Source organism: Desmodus rotundus, chromosome 1 (genome assembly GCF_022682495.2).
Source record: "Desmodus rotundus isolate HL8 chromosome 1, HLdesRot8A.1, whole genome shotgun sequence".
NCBI classification, from domain to species: domain Eukaryota; kingdom Metazoa; phylum Chordata; class Mammalia; order Chiroptera; family Phyllostomidae; genus Desmodus; species Desmodus rotundus.
In genome coordinates, this window is record NC_071387.1 from 114,075,853 (window position 1) to 114,093,559 (window position 17,707).

Consider the following 17,707-nt stretch of genomic DNA (forward strand, 5'->3'; position numbering starts at 1 on the left):
TATACCTCACCCGTTAAACTTAGAATTAGCTCTGTCAAAATATTTTTTAAATATTGAATTCAATTAGTGAAGGAAAAAATAAGCTTGCTTTCTTGTTTTTTGGTGTGCAGTTACACTGAGAATTAATAAGTAGCCTCTTTTTTTTCCCCTGAAAGTGTTTGTAAACAAATAGTGATATTTAGAGCTAAATAAAGTAAGATATCATTGATGTTTTGAGTTAGAAGCAATGATAGACTTCTTTAATATGAAAAAATTCAGACTTCATGTGATATACAACTTTCAATTTTTATCCAACATGAAAACTAAAGTTTTGTAGTTATTTATTCTTCAGCCCTATGAAATGTTTACAGGATATCTATACTGTATCCACTATATAGTGCATATAGCATATTCACTGTATAATGTTGTATTTTTAAAAACTGCTCAGCTCAGATTTGTTCATTTCTCTTTTACTCAGAAGTGTAATGTACCCTTGTTCTGTAATACGTTGGTTGACTTTTGAATCAATGTACTAAAGTGAAGAAGTAATTAACTGGCGCAGATACTGTCATACTTAATTGTTTTTCAGGCATCACTAATTGATATCAGAAACCTGGATATGGCCTCAGAGTCCTTGTTTAAGAACCACTGTGCAACCTATTTTCCATTTCTGCACCAACACTACATGTTTTATGGTTAAGTGGTCAAGCCCTATGCATGTGCGCTCAACATCTAGCATGATGCCTAGCACATACCTGATACTTGAACTTAATGTGTTTGGGGAAGCCCTTCTTGTCTTTAGCTCCAAGTTAATGGTGTTTCAAATACATAAGACAGTTACTGCCCCGGAATGAAGCAACCTTACCCAACTAGCTTCAAATAATTCAGTTATATAAATTTCTTGAGAGAATGTGATCAAGTACAAATTGGGATAGTTCCTGTGAGGTAATGAAATATGTTATAGTGCAAGGTGCTCTCTGTGCTCAATTCATGAAAACTGTTTAAAAATCTGAAGTTCATGATATTCTCACCAACTAAACTTTCTAGGTATCTTATTCTTATGAACTACTCAATATGAAAATTCATTCTTATCTGTTTGAAATTGCCTTGTTGACATTGCCATTAACTGATAATTCTTCCTACTGCACATACAATATTATTCTTCCCTAATTTGGGAGTTTGAGAACACGAGCCATTCTTGCCTGCGTCTTTTTCCACTTCGTTCTCGTTTTCTCCAATCCTAGTGTATGCCAGGGATGGGCAACATTTTCTGCATATAGGTCAAGTCTAGAAAATGAAATACATGTTTTCAGGATTCTGTTAAAATTTTTTCAGCCATTTTATCTTTATCAAGAAGCACTTTACCTGCCCTTAGACTTTTAAAATTTTTTTCTCTTCCCAAAAGGGAAATTTGGCTAAAATTTCATTCACACAACACCACATTATTGCAATGTGATGCTTTACTATTCAACAGATACTATTGTTTGGTAAGACTCTTCTGAAACTGATGTATTTTCCCCCTTTTCTTCTTTTTGCTTAATCCTATTAGATACTTAATATTAGGATGTGTATTATCTTATAGTCCCTTTTCATATTTTTTAGTGTAAAATTATTTCTATTGCAAATGAGACAGGCAGCTACATTATTAATGCAAAACCCATTCATATTGAACATACAATTGTTATCAGCTGTTTTTCTCTTCTTAGAAGTCACCATAGTAAGAATTTATATTTCATTGTAGAAATGGCCAAGGGTTTGGGGAGGGGCTGTGAAGAAGCTAAGAATTTACAAGGTTTAGTTTTTTAAACTTATAAAATGACTGTAAGAATCTCACTGTAAGAACCAAACTTCAATTAGATCTAAGTATGGCCACAAATCCAGGAATATATATAGTTACCAATGAAAAGAAGGATGTATAAATTTCTTTTGTCATTTAGACCAAGCCTTATATGCCCAAGGTAATTTTATTTTTTAAAATATATTTTATTGACTATGCTATTACAGTTGTCCCAACTTTTTTCTCCCCTTTATTCCCCTCCTCTCTGCACTTCCCCACCCTCTGTCATTCCCCCCACCCCCTTAGTTTGTGCCCATGGATTGTACATAAAAGTTTTTTGGCTTCCCCATTTCCATACTATTCTTAACCTCCCCCTGTCTATTTTGTACCTACCATTTATGCTTCTTACTCCCTATACCTTTTCCCCCATTCTCCTCCCTCCCCTCCCCACTGATAACCCTCCATGTTATCTCCTTTTCTGTGATTCTATTCCTGTTCTAGTTGTTTGCTTAGTTGTTGTTGTTTTTTTTTTTAGGTTTGGTTGTTAATAGCTGTGAGTTTGTTGTCATTTTACTATTCATGTTTTTTATCTTCTTTTTCTTAGATAAGTCCCTTTAACATTTCCTATAATAAGGGCTTGGTGATGATGAACTCTTTGAACTTGACCTTTTCTGGGAAGCACTTTATCTGCCTTTCCATTCTAAATGATAACTTTGATGGATAGAATAATCTTGGATGTAAATCCTTGCCTTTCATGACTTTGAATACTTCTTTCCAGCCCCTTCTTGCCTGCAAGCTTTCTTTTGAGAAATCAGCTGATAGTTTTATGGGAACTCCTTTGTAGGTAACTCTCTCCTTTTCTCTCACTGCTTTTAAGATCCTCTCCTTCTCTTTAATCTTGGTTAGTGTAATTATGATGTGCCTTGGTGCATGTTTCCTTGGGTCCAACTTCTTTGGGACTCTCTGAGCTTCCTGGACTTCCTGGAAGTCTATTTCCTTTGCCAGGTTGGGGAAGTTCTCCTTCATTACTTGTTTAAGTTAGTTTTCCATTTCTTGCTCTTCTTCTTCTCCTTCTGGCATCCCTGTGATTCAGATGTTGGAATGTCTAAAGTTGTCCTGGAGGTTCCTAAGCCTCCCCTCATTTTTTTGAATTCTTGTTTCTCTATTCTGTTCTGGTTGAATGTTTGTTTCTTCCTTTTGTTCCAAATCATTGATTTGAGTCCTCGTGTTCTTCCCTTCACTGTTGGTTCCCTGTATATTTTTCTTTATTTCACTTTGCATAGTCTTCACTTTTTCCTATGTTTTGTGACCATATTCAACTATTTCTGTGAGCATCCTGATTACCAGTGTTTTGAACTCTGCATCTGTTAGGTTGACTATCTCTTCATCACTTAGTTCTGATTTTAGAGCTTTGATCTGTTCTTTCATTTGGGCCATATTTTTTTTGTCTTGAGGCTTGTTATGGTATTAGAGGTAGAGCCTTAGGTATTCACCAGGGCAGGGCAACCCATGTTGCTGCGTTGTGGTGCTATATGAGGGGAGGGGTCTGAGAGGGAACAATGCCGCTTGCTTGGCTCTCCACTGGCTTTTAGTCACTTCCTCTGCTACCCACAAGCAAATTGGGCCCTTCTGGTGCTGATTCCTGGGTGTGTGGGCTTGTGTATGTTCTAGGACCCTGTGGGTCTCCAGTGAACTCTCCTGTGAGGCCCAGAGTTTCTCCTGCCACTGCAACCCCCACAGGTTTTTACCAGACATTTTGAAGCTTTATTTCCCCACACTGGAACCAAGGGTTGTGCAGTCTGTCTGGCTCCCTAGTTGTTCCTCCCAGTTTACCCGCACGCAAATGTGGGACAGCCCAGTCCTCCAGCCACTGACTTGTCATGCTTCCTCTCCACCCAGGCTGCCCATCTCCGCTCCTCCTACCAGTCTGAATGAATGTTTCTTTAACTCCTTGGTTGTTGGACTTCCATACAATTTGATTTTCTGGCAGTTCTGGTCATTTTTGTTTTTAAATTTGTGGTTGTCCTTCTTTTGGTTGTGTGAGGAAGCAAAGTGTATCCACCTACACCTCCATCTTGGCCAGAAATCCCCAATTTTAAAATTAGAAGCAGGATGGATGAGAAGTGAGGCAAAAGACAATGGGAAAACACCTAAGCTGCTGGAATCTATGCATCATAAGAAACAAAAATAGATAAAAGAGTGAGTTGATAACTGTGTTGAAAGCGAGGAATGAATCAAAATAATTAAAAATACATTGATGTCTGAAAGCAAACATAAAACATTAATGAGGGGCAGCTTGGTGGCGTGGTGGTTAGGCCGGTGAGACGCAGCCTCCTGGTTCGGCTGTTCTCTCAGGCCCTCTCCGGTTGTGCACAGATACAAAAACAATAGCCGCAGTGAAGGCTGTGTGGGTCAAAATGGCACCGGGGAGAAATATTCCCTCTACAGAGGAGCTATTCATGGGACAGAAAGTCACGTTAGAAGAGCAGCTAGAAGAGCCTAAGAAAAATGGAAACAAGCTTCAGCAGATACTAGGAACTTAGAGAGAAGCCAAAAATGGTGGAGGTGGCAAATTGCATGGTATTTAGGGCTTCTGCAAGGACATGTTAGAGGTTGTAGACATTTTGGAGAAGGCAACACAAGGTATTCCAAAAGTAGAAATTAAGGACAATGTTCACCTGAAGCACCTCATGATGACTGAAGGCCACATTCAGAAGGTATTCATAAAGCAGGACTTCTCAAGTTGAACAATTCGTGATTCAAATTGAACCAGGTTTGACCCTTACATGCGTAAGGCCTTGTTCTCGATGCTGACTGAGGGCAGAGAGCTGGCACAGTAGTCCAGTTAGCAGGCTGCATGGGCACACTCTGAGATCCACCCTGGTGAGTGTGGCGGATGAAACCTAGCTGCTTCTTTAAGAGTCGTTTGTTTTTCTTGGAAGTCTTTTTCACTTTGCTTTCCTATGAATACTCTTGACCTTTTCTCAAATGTGTGGGAAAACTCAAGTAACCAGTGGCTAAACACGCATTTGCACAGTTGCATTCGTAAACACTGATTCGGGAGCCTGTTCACTGATTTCCAAGACTACAATTTTAGTAGCTTAACATTCTCACTGAAGAGTCCAGTGGGGTACTACTTAACCTCGGTATCACGAATGACACTGTATCTGCTTAAACTCTGGTGACATTAAAGTACTTTAAATTAGTGCAGTGTCTTTGGGAATCCTGATCTTTGGCTGCATGACCAAATATTAGAATTCCCGCACTATTTCTGCATCTCACTGCTCTACAGCTTAGGAGTTACTAGAATTCTTAGCCCATAACATATTTCACTTAATGAAAGAAAGCAAGAATTTGAATATTATTTTGCTAAAAAAAAGTTTACAGTGACCTTTGTGAAGAACATACATAAATTCATGTGTAATTAGTAACTATCCAGATGCTAAAAATGGTCAACTTCTGGATTTTCCTTAGACATAGAAAAGGGACATATGTACCTTATTCTTAGCGCCTATATTTTGCCAGTAATTGAATTTGACAATCATTTACTTTTGCCCTGTTTTGCTTGTCTAAATATAAAAGTATTTTAATTTATATTTAGCTAGCTATTAATGACCTCAGGGTATATTCCCTGGTAAGAGAGACTATCTCTAAATATGAGGACTGCATACTTGATACACTTTAAATGTTAACGTTTGATTTTAAAATTTTATTTAAGAGGATTAAAGCCCTAATATTGCAGCAGAAACCAGCAATACAGAAAAATGTAGACATGAAAGCTAAAACCTAAATTTATTAAAACAGTCAACTATAGTGCAACAGAAACTTAATGAATTCAGAACATGCTCACAGAGATCCAGGTCTGGCCAGTGGGGGTTCCAGATGAAGTACACAGAAAAAACATAATTATGGAAATAGTCAAATAAAGGTTTTATTAACTGAAAGTGGGGAAAAAAGACTTCAGCCAGACAATTAAGAAAGTATAGAGGGAACCCCTCAGTATTAATATTCAAAGGAATATACCCACTTGTCAAACCTTTTAAACTACAAAGAAAAAAATTTTTTTGGAAAAAAGTAAAATGATCTGATACAGACTTTATAGAAAAGATAATTCCAGGCAATGGTTAGAGAATACTTAAAGAAAAGAGTTGCTTTACACTGTTATACTGTGTTTTTTCTTAGAAAGCTATGAAAAAAATCTTTTGGAGTTTTGTAGAACCTAAAATAATTAACCAACTCAAATCTGCTATCATTTAGCCCTTTGGCAAGAACTGTGAAGGATCTGAGACTTACCCTACTTGCGAGTTAACAAGTTAGCCTGCCATGGTTTCATGGATTCTGGCAGAAGACGCAGGTCTCCTGAGTCAGGAGGAAGGGCGAGTTTATAAGAGCAGTAGGAGTAGCCAGAGTATATCAGCATTTGCACCAATTTCCTGAGTGTCAGCTCCCACAGGGCAATGCCTCTGAATGCAGTGAGTTACGTTACAGAAAAGGATCTTTTATAATGGGCATGAGCTTGCCTGACCTTGGCCCCAGAGGGAAGCATTATATTGGACAGTAAACAATTTACCCTTTTTTTCACTTGAGGGAAGCGCTATCCTTGTGTTTCAAGGCTGTTAGTTATACAGCTGTTCTTGAAGAGAGTACCGAAGAAAGGCAGTCAGTGCCTCTCATCACACGATGTGTGGAAATATAAGAGATCTATGTAGAATTGTCTCCAACATCTTTCTAGTATTATAAAGGGAAGAACTATAATAGCCACATTGATTCCTTCTTTCGTTCAGTTAACATTGAGCCCCAGCTAGCACTGTGCCTGGCTCTGTTGCAGGCACTGAGGATGCGGTGGTGAACAGGGCCCTCTCATGGGGCCGACACGTTGGTGGAAGAAATAGACAATAAGGCAATTTATAATATAGCACAGCGGTAAGTCCTAGGAGGAATCGAAAGCAGGATGAAAGGACAGAGTGGAAGGGGAGTTACTTTACATTCTAACATAAACACTAATGAAGTGTGAATCTGTATATGAATAGAAATATTAAAAGGAATTTTCTGAACTATAAAATTACAGTGACTGTGTGGCACCAGTAGAACAGGCCACGGTCTTTCTGGTTGAAAGTGAGCACTGCGGTAATCGTAAGAAGGAAATGAATGTAGTTTGTGCTGCGTTAAGTGTTCCAGTCTGGTGCAAATGAAGGGTAGGCACCTAAGTAGATAAAAAGAATAATAAGTTGTAGAAAGTTTATAAATAAAGGAATAACAAGTAAAGTTATAGCATAATAAGGAAAATAAAAATATTATAATTAAAATGTTAACCCCCCCCCATATAAAAATACAAGTAAATTAATAGGTTTAATATTTTTAAGAATTTCATCTCACAGACACCAGAATGGTAGTCTTTTGTTTATTTTAAACCTAATTTGCTTATTGGAAGGACTTGAACTTTATAAAGTGATTTAAAATAAGAATCAGAGAACAAAAGAATCATTTCATATTAGAATTTATACACATGTTCTAAAGGACATACTCTTCATGAAGCTACTGCTACGACTATCCGCTTTGAAATCCAGGCATAATATGAAAACTAGTTCTCTGAAGAAATGTTTTCAGTGGACCTAAAGTTGTTTTGCCGGTGGATACAAGTATATTCGTCTGGAGATTGAGTTTTGTACAAAGATGAAGATTAAAGAATTTACAGTATAAATCTCTGATCAATCCATATGTTAGGCCTGCATAAGAAACAAAAAAGATTGAGGTCTCATTGGGAATTGACCACCGACAGGAAAGCCATGTATTTGACCTACGGAGCACTCTCAGGAAGAGACCCACCCCTCCCTTCCCATAGAGGCAGCAGCTGGACTGTGTAGGTCAGGACTTCCCTCACAGATCAGCAGTGGGTCTGCTTGGGTTCGCACCCCGGAGCATGCAGGAGACAGCCTGCCTCATGACCATCACTGTCATCTTGTGCAGGGATTGGCACGAAACAGGAATACGTACTGCTCCTGCCACCGTGCTTGTTTCGAGATGATCACTGGCAATCGACGGAATAAGAAAAAGAAGTGAGAGATTCACTACATGCCCCATGACACTTTATCCTTTTGGCTTTTATTTGTCATGGAAAAAGATAATCATTTGTTTGCATTGTCTTCTCATTTAAGCTGAATGCTCTCTGAGCATTTTATTGATCTTTTATATTGTTGCTTATATAGTATCTGGCAATTCTATATTTTTAGAATAGATGGAAATAAATTTTCAGTAAATTCAGGAAAAATAATCTTATCAAGAAAATCCAAGGGAAAACAATACTAACAGGTATAAATTTAGCAACATATATCAACATGGCAAGGTAAAGTCCATAAAATTCAGTTACAATATATGTGCCAGTGATAAAAAGCCTAGCACGGCCTTAAAAAATAGCAATTTTAAAGACAGTGGCAATAGATAAGATTAAATATTATTAACTTTAATATAGAAAGTTAGAGGTCTTTCAATAAAAGATGAAGGATTAAATCTGGGATCTAGCTGAGAAAAATAAATTTACAAATACTCTGCAGGTTAATATGAACACTTAAAATATTTAAATTACAGTGTTATATTGTTTATTCTAGAAAACAAGGGAAAATATCCATATAATTTTTGAGGGGCAGAGAATGCAAGGATTTGGGAGAAAAGGTTTCTAAATTTAGCAAACTTGCAAGTATATTCTAAAATGAAAGTAATCACAACGTTATATGATTTTTTTACAAGGTTTTTAGATAAGAAATTAGCAAAGCCAGGTTTTTTTTCAGAATCAAAATGCAGAACAAATGAAAAAAGTATGGTATTTAACCTCCACAAGTTTGAGCCTCCACAGCTATATGGCATTTCGATGTTAAAAACTATGTATTATATAGATTCCAGAAATAGATTTAGTTCCTCAGGAGCAAATTATGTGACAACAGGAAAGCAAAGGAGAACAGGATTGTGTTTTACTAATTGCTGTTAAAAAGACAGGAAACTTGTATAGATTATTTAAGGTTTTGTGTTTCGTATTATGCACCTTACATTCCAGCCAAATAAAAGCGCTAAACATGAAAAAATTTTCTTAAAAAGTTGTTCTTATCATTAGAAAAAATGTTTGTTAAAATTATGTTCCTCAAATGCTTCACCTTCATATAACAGAAGTAAACTTGTTACATGCATTCTTATTCAACCAAATGGCTCTTATATAAATAACTGAGAAAGTAACAAAACAAGAGCTGCCGTCAAAGGTGGTCACAGAGTGCTGTAAGTGCTGTGAGACCTACGAGGTTTTTCAGACTAAGGGAACGAGAGACAGCTTCTTGGAGGAGGTAAGGTATGAACTGAGCCTAAATGGCGATAACTGTTGAGTACTTTTTGGACAGCTTTTGAAGACAGCATCCATCTCTGGACCACCATTGGAGGTTCGAGGCACGATGTCACCAGATCATAATCGAATTTAGGGGTGCATGGTCAGTTGTACTGTGGTGTGTAAAAGATGGGTTGAAAGTGAGAGAGATCAAAGGTGGGGAGAGCAGCTAAACAGGTGAGAGGCCCCAAAGGCCCAAACTAGGAGAGAATGGAAGGGGGAGACATTGTAAAGGCAGATAAGGCAAGGTTTGTCACTGCCTCTGATGCCAGGACATCCTTTCTGAATGAAGCCAGAGTGTCAGGGTCTGTAGGCTTTACCAGGGCTTTATTAGCCCTTGGTGTACGGGGTGTGTCCGGAAAAAGTCCAGCCATTGTTAATATAATGAGAACAGTTTGCAAGACATCAACAGAACCAAGGAGAGTGAACTGGAATGCGCATGTGTGAACAATGACAACTTCACTGCACTGGTCAGTGGGGGCAGTAGATGCTGTTGAGTGAGCATGGGTGTTGTGTGGCTGTCACATTCAAAATGACTGAGTGAGTAGAGCAATAAATCTGCATCACATTTTGTGTTAAGCTTGAACATTTCTCTGCGGAAACTATTCCAATGATTCATAAGGCCACAGCCTTGCACAACTGGTGATTGGCAGCTTCATCACAGCAACGTGCCTGCTCATGCATCGTGTCTCATGCAGTCTTTTGGCAAAACATCAAATCAGTCAGGTGACTCAGCCCCACTACAGCCCAGATTTGGTGCCCCATGACTTCTGGCTTTTCCAAAACTAAAATCACCTTTGAAAGGGAAGAGATTTCAGACCGTCAGTGAGATTCAGGAAAATAAGATGGGGTAGCTGATGGCGATTGGGAGAACTATGTGAGGTCCCAAGGTGCCTACTTTGAAGGAGACTGAAGTGTTACTGACCTATGTACAATGTTTCTTGTATCTTAAATAAATGTCTCTATTTTTCATACTATGTGGCTGGATACTTCTGGGCTACCTTGTATGCTGGCATTGGCCTGTGCAGGGGCAGTCTATGAGAAGCAGTCCTATGGAATTTGCCTTTCTACAGTGACATCTTTATGAGAACACCTGGGAGAAGTTTCTGATTTTGGTGTCAGGATTCCACCTAAAGAATGTTTGCTTTTATATTTTGGACTCTTAATTATGTAACTTTTTTCATCTTGGTGGGGATTGCTAGCAAGTTTAGTTAGAGACATTTATGGATTGACTATTGACTAACTTTTGTATCTTCAAGGAATACATTTTTGTGTTATCATTCCTGGTTCTATATTTTTAAAAATTATATTTTATTGATTATGCTGTTACAGATGTCTCCATTTTTCCTCCTTTGCCCACCTCCATCCAGCACCTGCCAGTCCCTCAGGCAGTCTTTTCACTGTTGTTTATGTCCCTGGGTCAGGCGTATAAGTTCTTTTTGGCCACTCCATTTCCTATACTGTACTACTGTACATCCCCATGGCTATTCTGTAACTATTTGTACTTCTTATTCCCCTCACCTCCTAACCCATTCTCCTACACCCCCTTCCCATCTGACAACCATCAAAAACTCTCTGTAACCATTGTTCTGTCTCTGTCCTTTTTTGCTTAGTTTGTTTTTCAGATTCAATTGTTGATAAATACATATTTATTTCCATTTTATTGTTCATAGTGTTGATCTTCTTTTTCTTAAATAAGTCCCTTTAACATTTCATATATCATAATGGTTTGCTGATGATGAACTTTCTTTAGTTTTCTGGTGTCTGGAAAGCTCTTTATCTGCTCTTCAATTCTAAATGATAGTTTGGCTGGGTAGAACAATCTTGGCTATAAGTCCCTGCTTTTCATGACTTTGAATATGTCTTGCCAGTACCTTCTAGCCTGCAAAGTTTCTTTTGAAAAATCAGCTGACAGTCTTATGGGAACCTCCCTGTAGGTAACTAATTGCTTTTCTCTTGCTGCTTTTAAGATAGTCTCTTTCTCTTTAACCTTTGACATTTTAATTATGATGTGCCTTGGAGTGGGACTCTTTGCATCCCTTTTGGAGATTCCCTTTGTCTGGGACTCTGTGTTTCCTGGACTTGCATGTCTATTTTCTTCACCAAATTAGGAAAGTTTTCTTTCATTATTTTTTCAAATAGATTGTCAATTTCTTGCTCTTTCTGTTTTCCTTCTGGCGCCCCTATGATGAAAATGTTGGAATGCTTGAAGTTGTCCCAGAGGCTGCTTACACTGTCCTCACTTTCTTGTATTCTTTTTCCTTCTTGTTGTTCTGCATGGTTGTTTTTGTTTCTTATGTCCCAAATCATTGATTTGAGTCTCGGCTTCATCCACTCCATTGTTGTTTACCAGTAAATTGTTCTTTATTTCAATTAGTGTATCCTCCATTTCTGTCTGGATCTTTTTTATGCTGTTGAGGTCCTCACTAAGTTCCTTGAGCATCCTTTTAACCAGTGTTTTGAGCTTTGCATCTGAAAGATTGCTTATCTCCATTTCATTTAGCTCTTTTTCTGGAGTTTTGATCTGTTTTGGGGCCATGTTTCTTTGTCACCTCATTTTGGCAGCCTCCCAAAAGAAACAAACTGTGTTTGTTTCTATGTAGTAAGTAGAGCTGCTATGATTCCCTGTCTTGGTAGCATGGCCTAATGTAGTAGCTGTCCTGTAGAGTCCAGTGGCACAGCCTCCCTTAACACTCAAGCTGGGCACTTGAGATGTGCCCTTTGTGTGCACTGAGTACACCCTCCTCTTATAATTGAGTCTTGGTTGCTGTTGGCAGGTCAATGGGAGGCATTTACCCAGGCCAGTGAGTTGCAAGGATTGGCTGTGATCACTGACTGTCAACCTTTATGCCTTCTGTGGAGGATCAGCTGTGTGTAGGGGCAGGGTGGTGGTGCTCTGATCTGGTCTGTAGCTGTCTGCTGGGTGCACAGGCCCTGGGGTTTCTTGGGTAGTGTGGGCCAAGGTCAGCAATTGTTTTTTGCCTGGGGCATCCTGCCTGAGCTATAAAGTAATCTGAGATGACTGCTACTTATGCTGGGCTTGGAGACTCCTAGGGGAAGCCAAGCTGTGAATCTAGGCTGGCTGCTGCTAGTGCCATGCCTGGGACCAGTCAGCAAGAGGTACAGGGACTGGGGGGTTCACTGAGGCCAGCTGTTGCTTGTTTGAAAGGATTTAAGAAGTTGTGAAGCCTGGGCCAAGACCAAAATTCATGTGGAAAAGCCACTGTTAACAGCTGTAAAACTGGGTGGGAGGGAGTTTCAGGGGATCTCTGGGGTGGAACAAACTGTTAGGTTGAAGTCTCAGATGTGGCACCATCCTGCCAGCTCTGTGGCTCTGTGCAAGGAGGGTTCAGAAAAGGAACAATGGCCTCTGCTCACCTTGATGTCAGACACTTCAGATTCTCCCTGTATGCTTCTGGTACCTTTCAATCTGCTACCCCAGTGCTGGAGCTCAGAGGGAGTGAGTCTGAGTAGGTGGGTCATTTAAGAGGAACTACTTCAGACTCCAGCAGTTTCTTCCACTGACTCAATCTGTGCTGGTTACTGCAGCCAGAAGTTGTGGGGACTTATATTCCTGGGCTGGGGGACCTGGTGTGAGGCTGGGACTCCTCGCTCCCAAGATACCCCTTCTGAATTTTTCTCCACCACACGTGGATGTGAGACTGGCCTGTTCAGTGTCTCTGCCCCTCCTACCAGTCTGGATGGATGTGATTTCTTAAATTTTTTACTTATCGGACTTCCATTCAACTTGCTTTCTGATGTTCTGAGTGATGGTTGTTCTGTAGTTTAGTTGTAATTTTGATGTGGTTGTGCGAGGAGGCGAGCCTTGTGTACCTGTATATTCTGGCTCTACTTTCTTTTTCTCTCCATGTTCTGTTTTTCTTTTTTATCTCCTTCTGGTTTATTGTGCTGAACTGTGTTCATCTTTTATGTAGATGTCACATATTCTTTGGAAGAAAGTGGGGAATAAATATATGTATTTACACCTGAAGACCAGTAAAATCAAATAAAAACTATAAAGCTGAATGTTGCAGGAGCCATGGAGAAATAAGCACATATACGACTATACATGGCAGTTTCTGAGGACTGTATCTAGCAATAGATACTTGAGGCTACAAAGTACTATTAATGCCACTTTTGAAAATGTGTCACAAAGAAATAACCCCAAAGAAACAGTTTTCACTTAGTTATTTATAGCTATAATACATAATAGTGGAAAAAGGGAGGGAACCCAAATGTGATAGAGGATGGTTTTAAAAATTGGCTAATACTCTCATATAATACTCTCATATAAAGCCATCAAAAGTGGCTAAGTAGATTAGATAAACAGAAATGTATATAAACATGTAAATTATCAAAATATGCATTATATCCATTCAAGAATATGTATATACAGTACAAAGAAATGAGAGGTCGTGGGTTTTGTAATTAATATTTATGAATAGGCGTTTCTCCCCTGCAGAGTTAATAGAATTTGCAAGAACTTTTTGAGATTAGTACCAGTTTAAGGAGTGGGTTTTGGTGACTATAAAATTTAAAGCTTTACACCTGATCATGCTTCAGCTACCAAGCAGCCCCTCTGTCCCTTTGTTTCAGGATTTAAGCATTGAGGAGCAGTCAGAGTGTACTCAGGATTTTTACCAGAGTGTGGCTGAAAGAATGCAGACCCGCGGAAAAGGTAATACTGCGGGGTTGCTGGCGGTTGCACAGGGCTAGGCTGCTGGGTCTCTGAAGGCCAGGCTGGCGTACCCGCTCCATCCTATAAACTACTCCAGCATTTTGGTAGCTGGTCTGGTATTTAGCAGTGCCTTTGAATACCACCATGTATATTGTTTCAAAATAATCAGAGTGATTGGATAATTTATTGAGTAATGTTTATTACTTCATTAGGAGTTGAGGCAGAGTCAATTAAAACTCTTTGGGTGGCTTCTAACTGAAACCCCCACTTTGGAATTACCATCTTGGTGAGTATTTTGTTTGTGACTAATATATTCCTTATGGGTTGGGGCAGGAAAAAAATTGAGAACCACTGATTTGCAGCTTTAAGTTTTTAGGGATTCTTCTTGAATTTAACTTTCTTTGGTGTTAGACTTTAGGATGTACTTAACATGTATGTGTATGCGAGAGATCTGCCCCATATATGTCCTTTGGAGAGATCTCTAAGGTTTTATAGTAAAGGGTGAGTCTTGCCAGCATTCATCAGTCTTGGGAATTTCAAATGCTTTTCTAACGTATTGGGCTGGCCAAAAAGTCTGTTACATTTTCTCTGTACAGTGGCTCTAGTAGCGCTTTGTTGTCTTTAACTTCATTCGAAACAATTTTGTTAGATTCTATTGTGACGCTGTCATATCAGTGCGCATTTAAAATAAAACATGAAAATTGGTAAATTTGTGTGCAGCCATTTTAATATTGAAGATGGAAGAAGATATGCAGCATTTTCAGCTTCTTATGCTTTATTTCAAGAGAGGCAAAAACACAACTGAAATGCTAAAAAGATTTGGCAGTGTGTGGAGAAGGTGCTGTGACTGACTGAACGTGTCAAAAGTGGTTTGCAAAGTTTCTTGGTACTACTGACATTTTGGCCAAATACCTCTTTGCTGTGGGGCTGTCTTATGCATTGGAAGAGGTTTAGCAGCACCTCTGGCCTCTACTCACTAGAAGCCAATAGTGGGTGGGAGTCAGCCGACATACTGAAAATATCCAAATTAATAAGTTACTGGTGGAAATGAAAAATGTGTCTTTTATGTTACGGAAAAAAAACATAACAGGCTTTTTGGTCAAACCACAAGCAATAGAGGGTGACCCGTGCTGAGGCCTTCTCGCTTGGGTGTTAGGAAGACCTGTCACCTGTTAGGTCCTGCCAGACCAGCTTAGGTTGGAAGTGGGATTCTGTAAAAGGCAGTCTCAGAGGTAAGGTAATTTTTTAAAAGGTATTTTTTAATGTAACATCTTATACAATACTTTTCTTTTGAGATGTGCTTAATAAATTTTTAGCACAATAGTTTTCTTGTATGTAGAAAGTACTGTGAAAATAATTCATAATTTTAATTTCATAATTTAAAAGTTAATTTTAAATGTCCATCCCCATTTTGAGCTTTTATATCCATGTGGATGTTTCAGTGTCTCCAGAAAGAGTTGAGAAGATAATGGATCAGATCGAAAAGTACATCATGACTCGTCTCTATAAGTACGTGTTCTGTCCGGAAACTACTGACGACGAGAAGAAGGACCTCGCCATTCAGAAGAGGATCAGGTAGTTGATCGTTTTGCTGTGTCTCGTTGTGAAGTAGTCTCCCCTTCTCTGCAGGGGATTTGTCCCAAGACCCCAAGTGACGCCTGAAATTGCAGATAGTACCAAACCCTATATGTACTTTTTCTTCCTATACACATATACCTATGATAAAGTTTAATTTATAAATTAGGTGCCGTAAGAGATTAATAACGACAACTAATAAAATAGAACAATTGTAACAATGGACTATAATAAAAGTTAGGTGAATGTGGTCTCTCTCTCACCCAATATATTTTACTAAGTTGAGAACTTCCACCTTTTCACTTAAAGGAAGCACTTTACAGCTTCTCTTTGGCATTTCCGAATCGCCAGCATCACTGCTCTTGTGCTCTGAGGCCAGTAGTGAGTGAGATAAGGGCGACTGGAACACAAGCACTGCGATGCCATCACAGTCGGTCGGATTACCAGGACACCTACCTAGTGACTGATGGATGGGCAGAGGACACAGTGCGGGTACAAAGGACAGAGATGATTCACGTGTCAGGTGGAATGAGGTTCATCACACTACTCAGAACAGCAATTTAAAACTTGTGAATTGTTTCCGCAATTTTCCATTTAGTTTCTTTGGACCACAGTTCACCACAGGTAACTAAAACTGCGGAAAGTGAAACTGTGAATCAGGAGGGACTTAATTTATTACTCTATTTACTGCCACCTATTGGGAGAACACATTCTGGGAAAACAGGGCACTTGAATTTCAGACTTTGAGAGCAAGTAACAGCCCAGGTGCCCACCATTCTTAGCACGTAAGCTGCTTTGTGGTGTCAGAAGGAAAAGGAATATGGTACATTGATAGGAGGAAAGAGCTCAAATCACCATCCTGCTTATCCATCTGACTCCAAGCAACTTTAGTTAAGAACCATTTTTGATGTTTCAGATTGTTTAAAAACTCCAAATTTTCTAAGGAGGGAGCTTCATTATTTCCCCATTTCATTGTACTTCCTATCTTGTCAGGCAGGAAGCTGTAAATGTCCACATCGAGGCTCTGGGGGTCACTCTTCCTCATCTCTACCAGGGGTGCTCATTGTCCAGCCGTTCCTCCGGGCACGTCTTTCCACCAGCACTGGGTTGACAGTAGTTTGCCGATCGCCCAGTCTTCATGGCCAGTAGGGTGAGCCTCAGTGCTCTGCTTTCCAGTGGCAGTGAAACGCTGAGAAAACAGGCTATCAGATTTGGGAACCGCACAAAGGCTGAGCATGAGGAGGTGTTTGCTGAGGAGAGGGGCCAACGAATTTCACATGGGGTTCCCGGACAGTGGGGCCGGCGATCGGTAGATCAGTACTCTCTGGTGTCACATGAGAAGTGAGAAGCTGATCTTGGGAAGATGGAAGACACAGCAGAAGTGACTAGGTGGGCCTTGGGCTGAGAGGCAGGGTGCGAGCAGTGACTGAGCACGTGGTGAGCGCGGGCAGCAGAATCTCTGGAATGAACTTACGATGTGATCAGTGATTCAAACTGAGGTGACACATGCTTGTTGACCTCTTACACAAGCTCTGGTAGGCGTCAGAAGTTGAGGGCAGAGCCGGAAGGGACAGTAATGGTGGTGGACAATGAGGACAGGCAGCAGCAGTGTTACGGATGGGGAGAGAGACCCGAGTCAGGAGGCCTTCCTCCCCGCCTCCGTTCTTGTCTTACTGCAAGAGAATAATTCAAGCGAGAGACAAACGTGTGGTGGAAACAAGATAGCAATTTTGTTTATGAAACAAACATGTATGGTGGAAACGAGATAGCAAGTTTGTTTATGAAACACGTGAGCACAAAGCTGCACGCAGGTACCCATAAATTTGTTAGTGAGTTTCTTAGTAAGTTTGTTAATAAGTTTGTTTTATACACTTGACCTGAGGCTATAAGCGGGTATTTAGCTAATCTAAGCATTCTGACTATTGGGGGTCAGGGGTTATATACCTCAGCTGGCTTCTAGGTTCTCCTCCTTCTTCCCCTTGGGAGTAATGTACGGCTACAAAGGCCTTCTTTCTCAGTTAGTAAAGGTTCTTTGTCTTAGTGAAATCATTACAGAAGCCCCCTTTCCTAGTGTACACCCTCCTCTTCCTCCTGTGCAATTCCTGCTTGTGATGTTCAGAACACCAGCAATCTTAGTAAGGTTGTTCCAGAAGCCCCTCTCTCAGCACAGTGTCAAGGACTGTCCCCTGCTCCTGTGCTGTCTTGCTAGCAGTGCTCAGGACACCTGGCGGTCTCACTGACCCGGCTCAGGACTGCTGACTTAATGGTGGGACACATTTTCCTATTGCTTCTAGCCCCCTTCTTCATTAGACTGTCAGGGCGAGGGCCTGGC

General features: G+C 39.9%; 1 protein-coding gene across 3 annotated transcripts in view; it reads left to right on the forward strand.

The window, feature by feature from the left end:
• RABGEF1 (RAB guanine nucleotide exchange factor 1) overlaps positions 1-17,707 on the forward strand; it is a 62,451-nt gene that overhangs the window by 33,973 nt on the left and 10,771 nt on the right. For all 3 annotated transcript variants that reach the window (XM_024571332.4, XM_053929744.2, XM_071222298.1), the window contains 2 exons: positions 13,719-13,800; positions 15,243-15,375. In XM_024571332.4, coding sequence (XP_024427100.1) covers positions 13,719-13,800; positions 15,243-15,375 — 215 coding nt within the window. The remainder of the gene's footprint in view (positions 1-13,718; positions 13,801-15,242; positions 15,376-17,707) is intronic.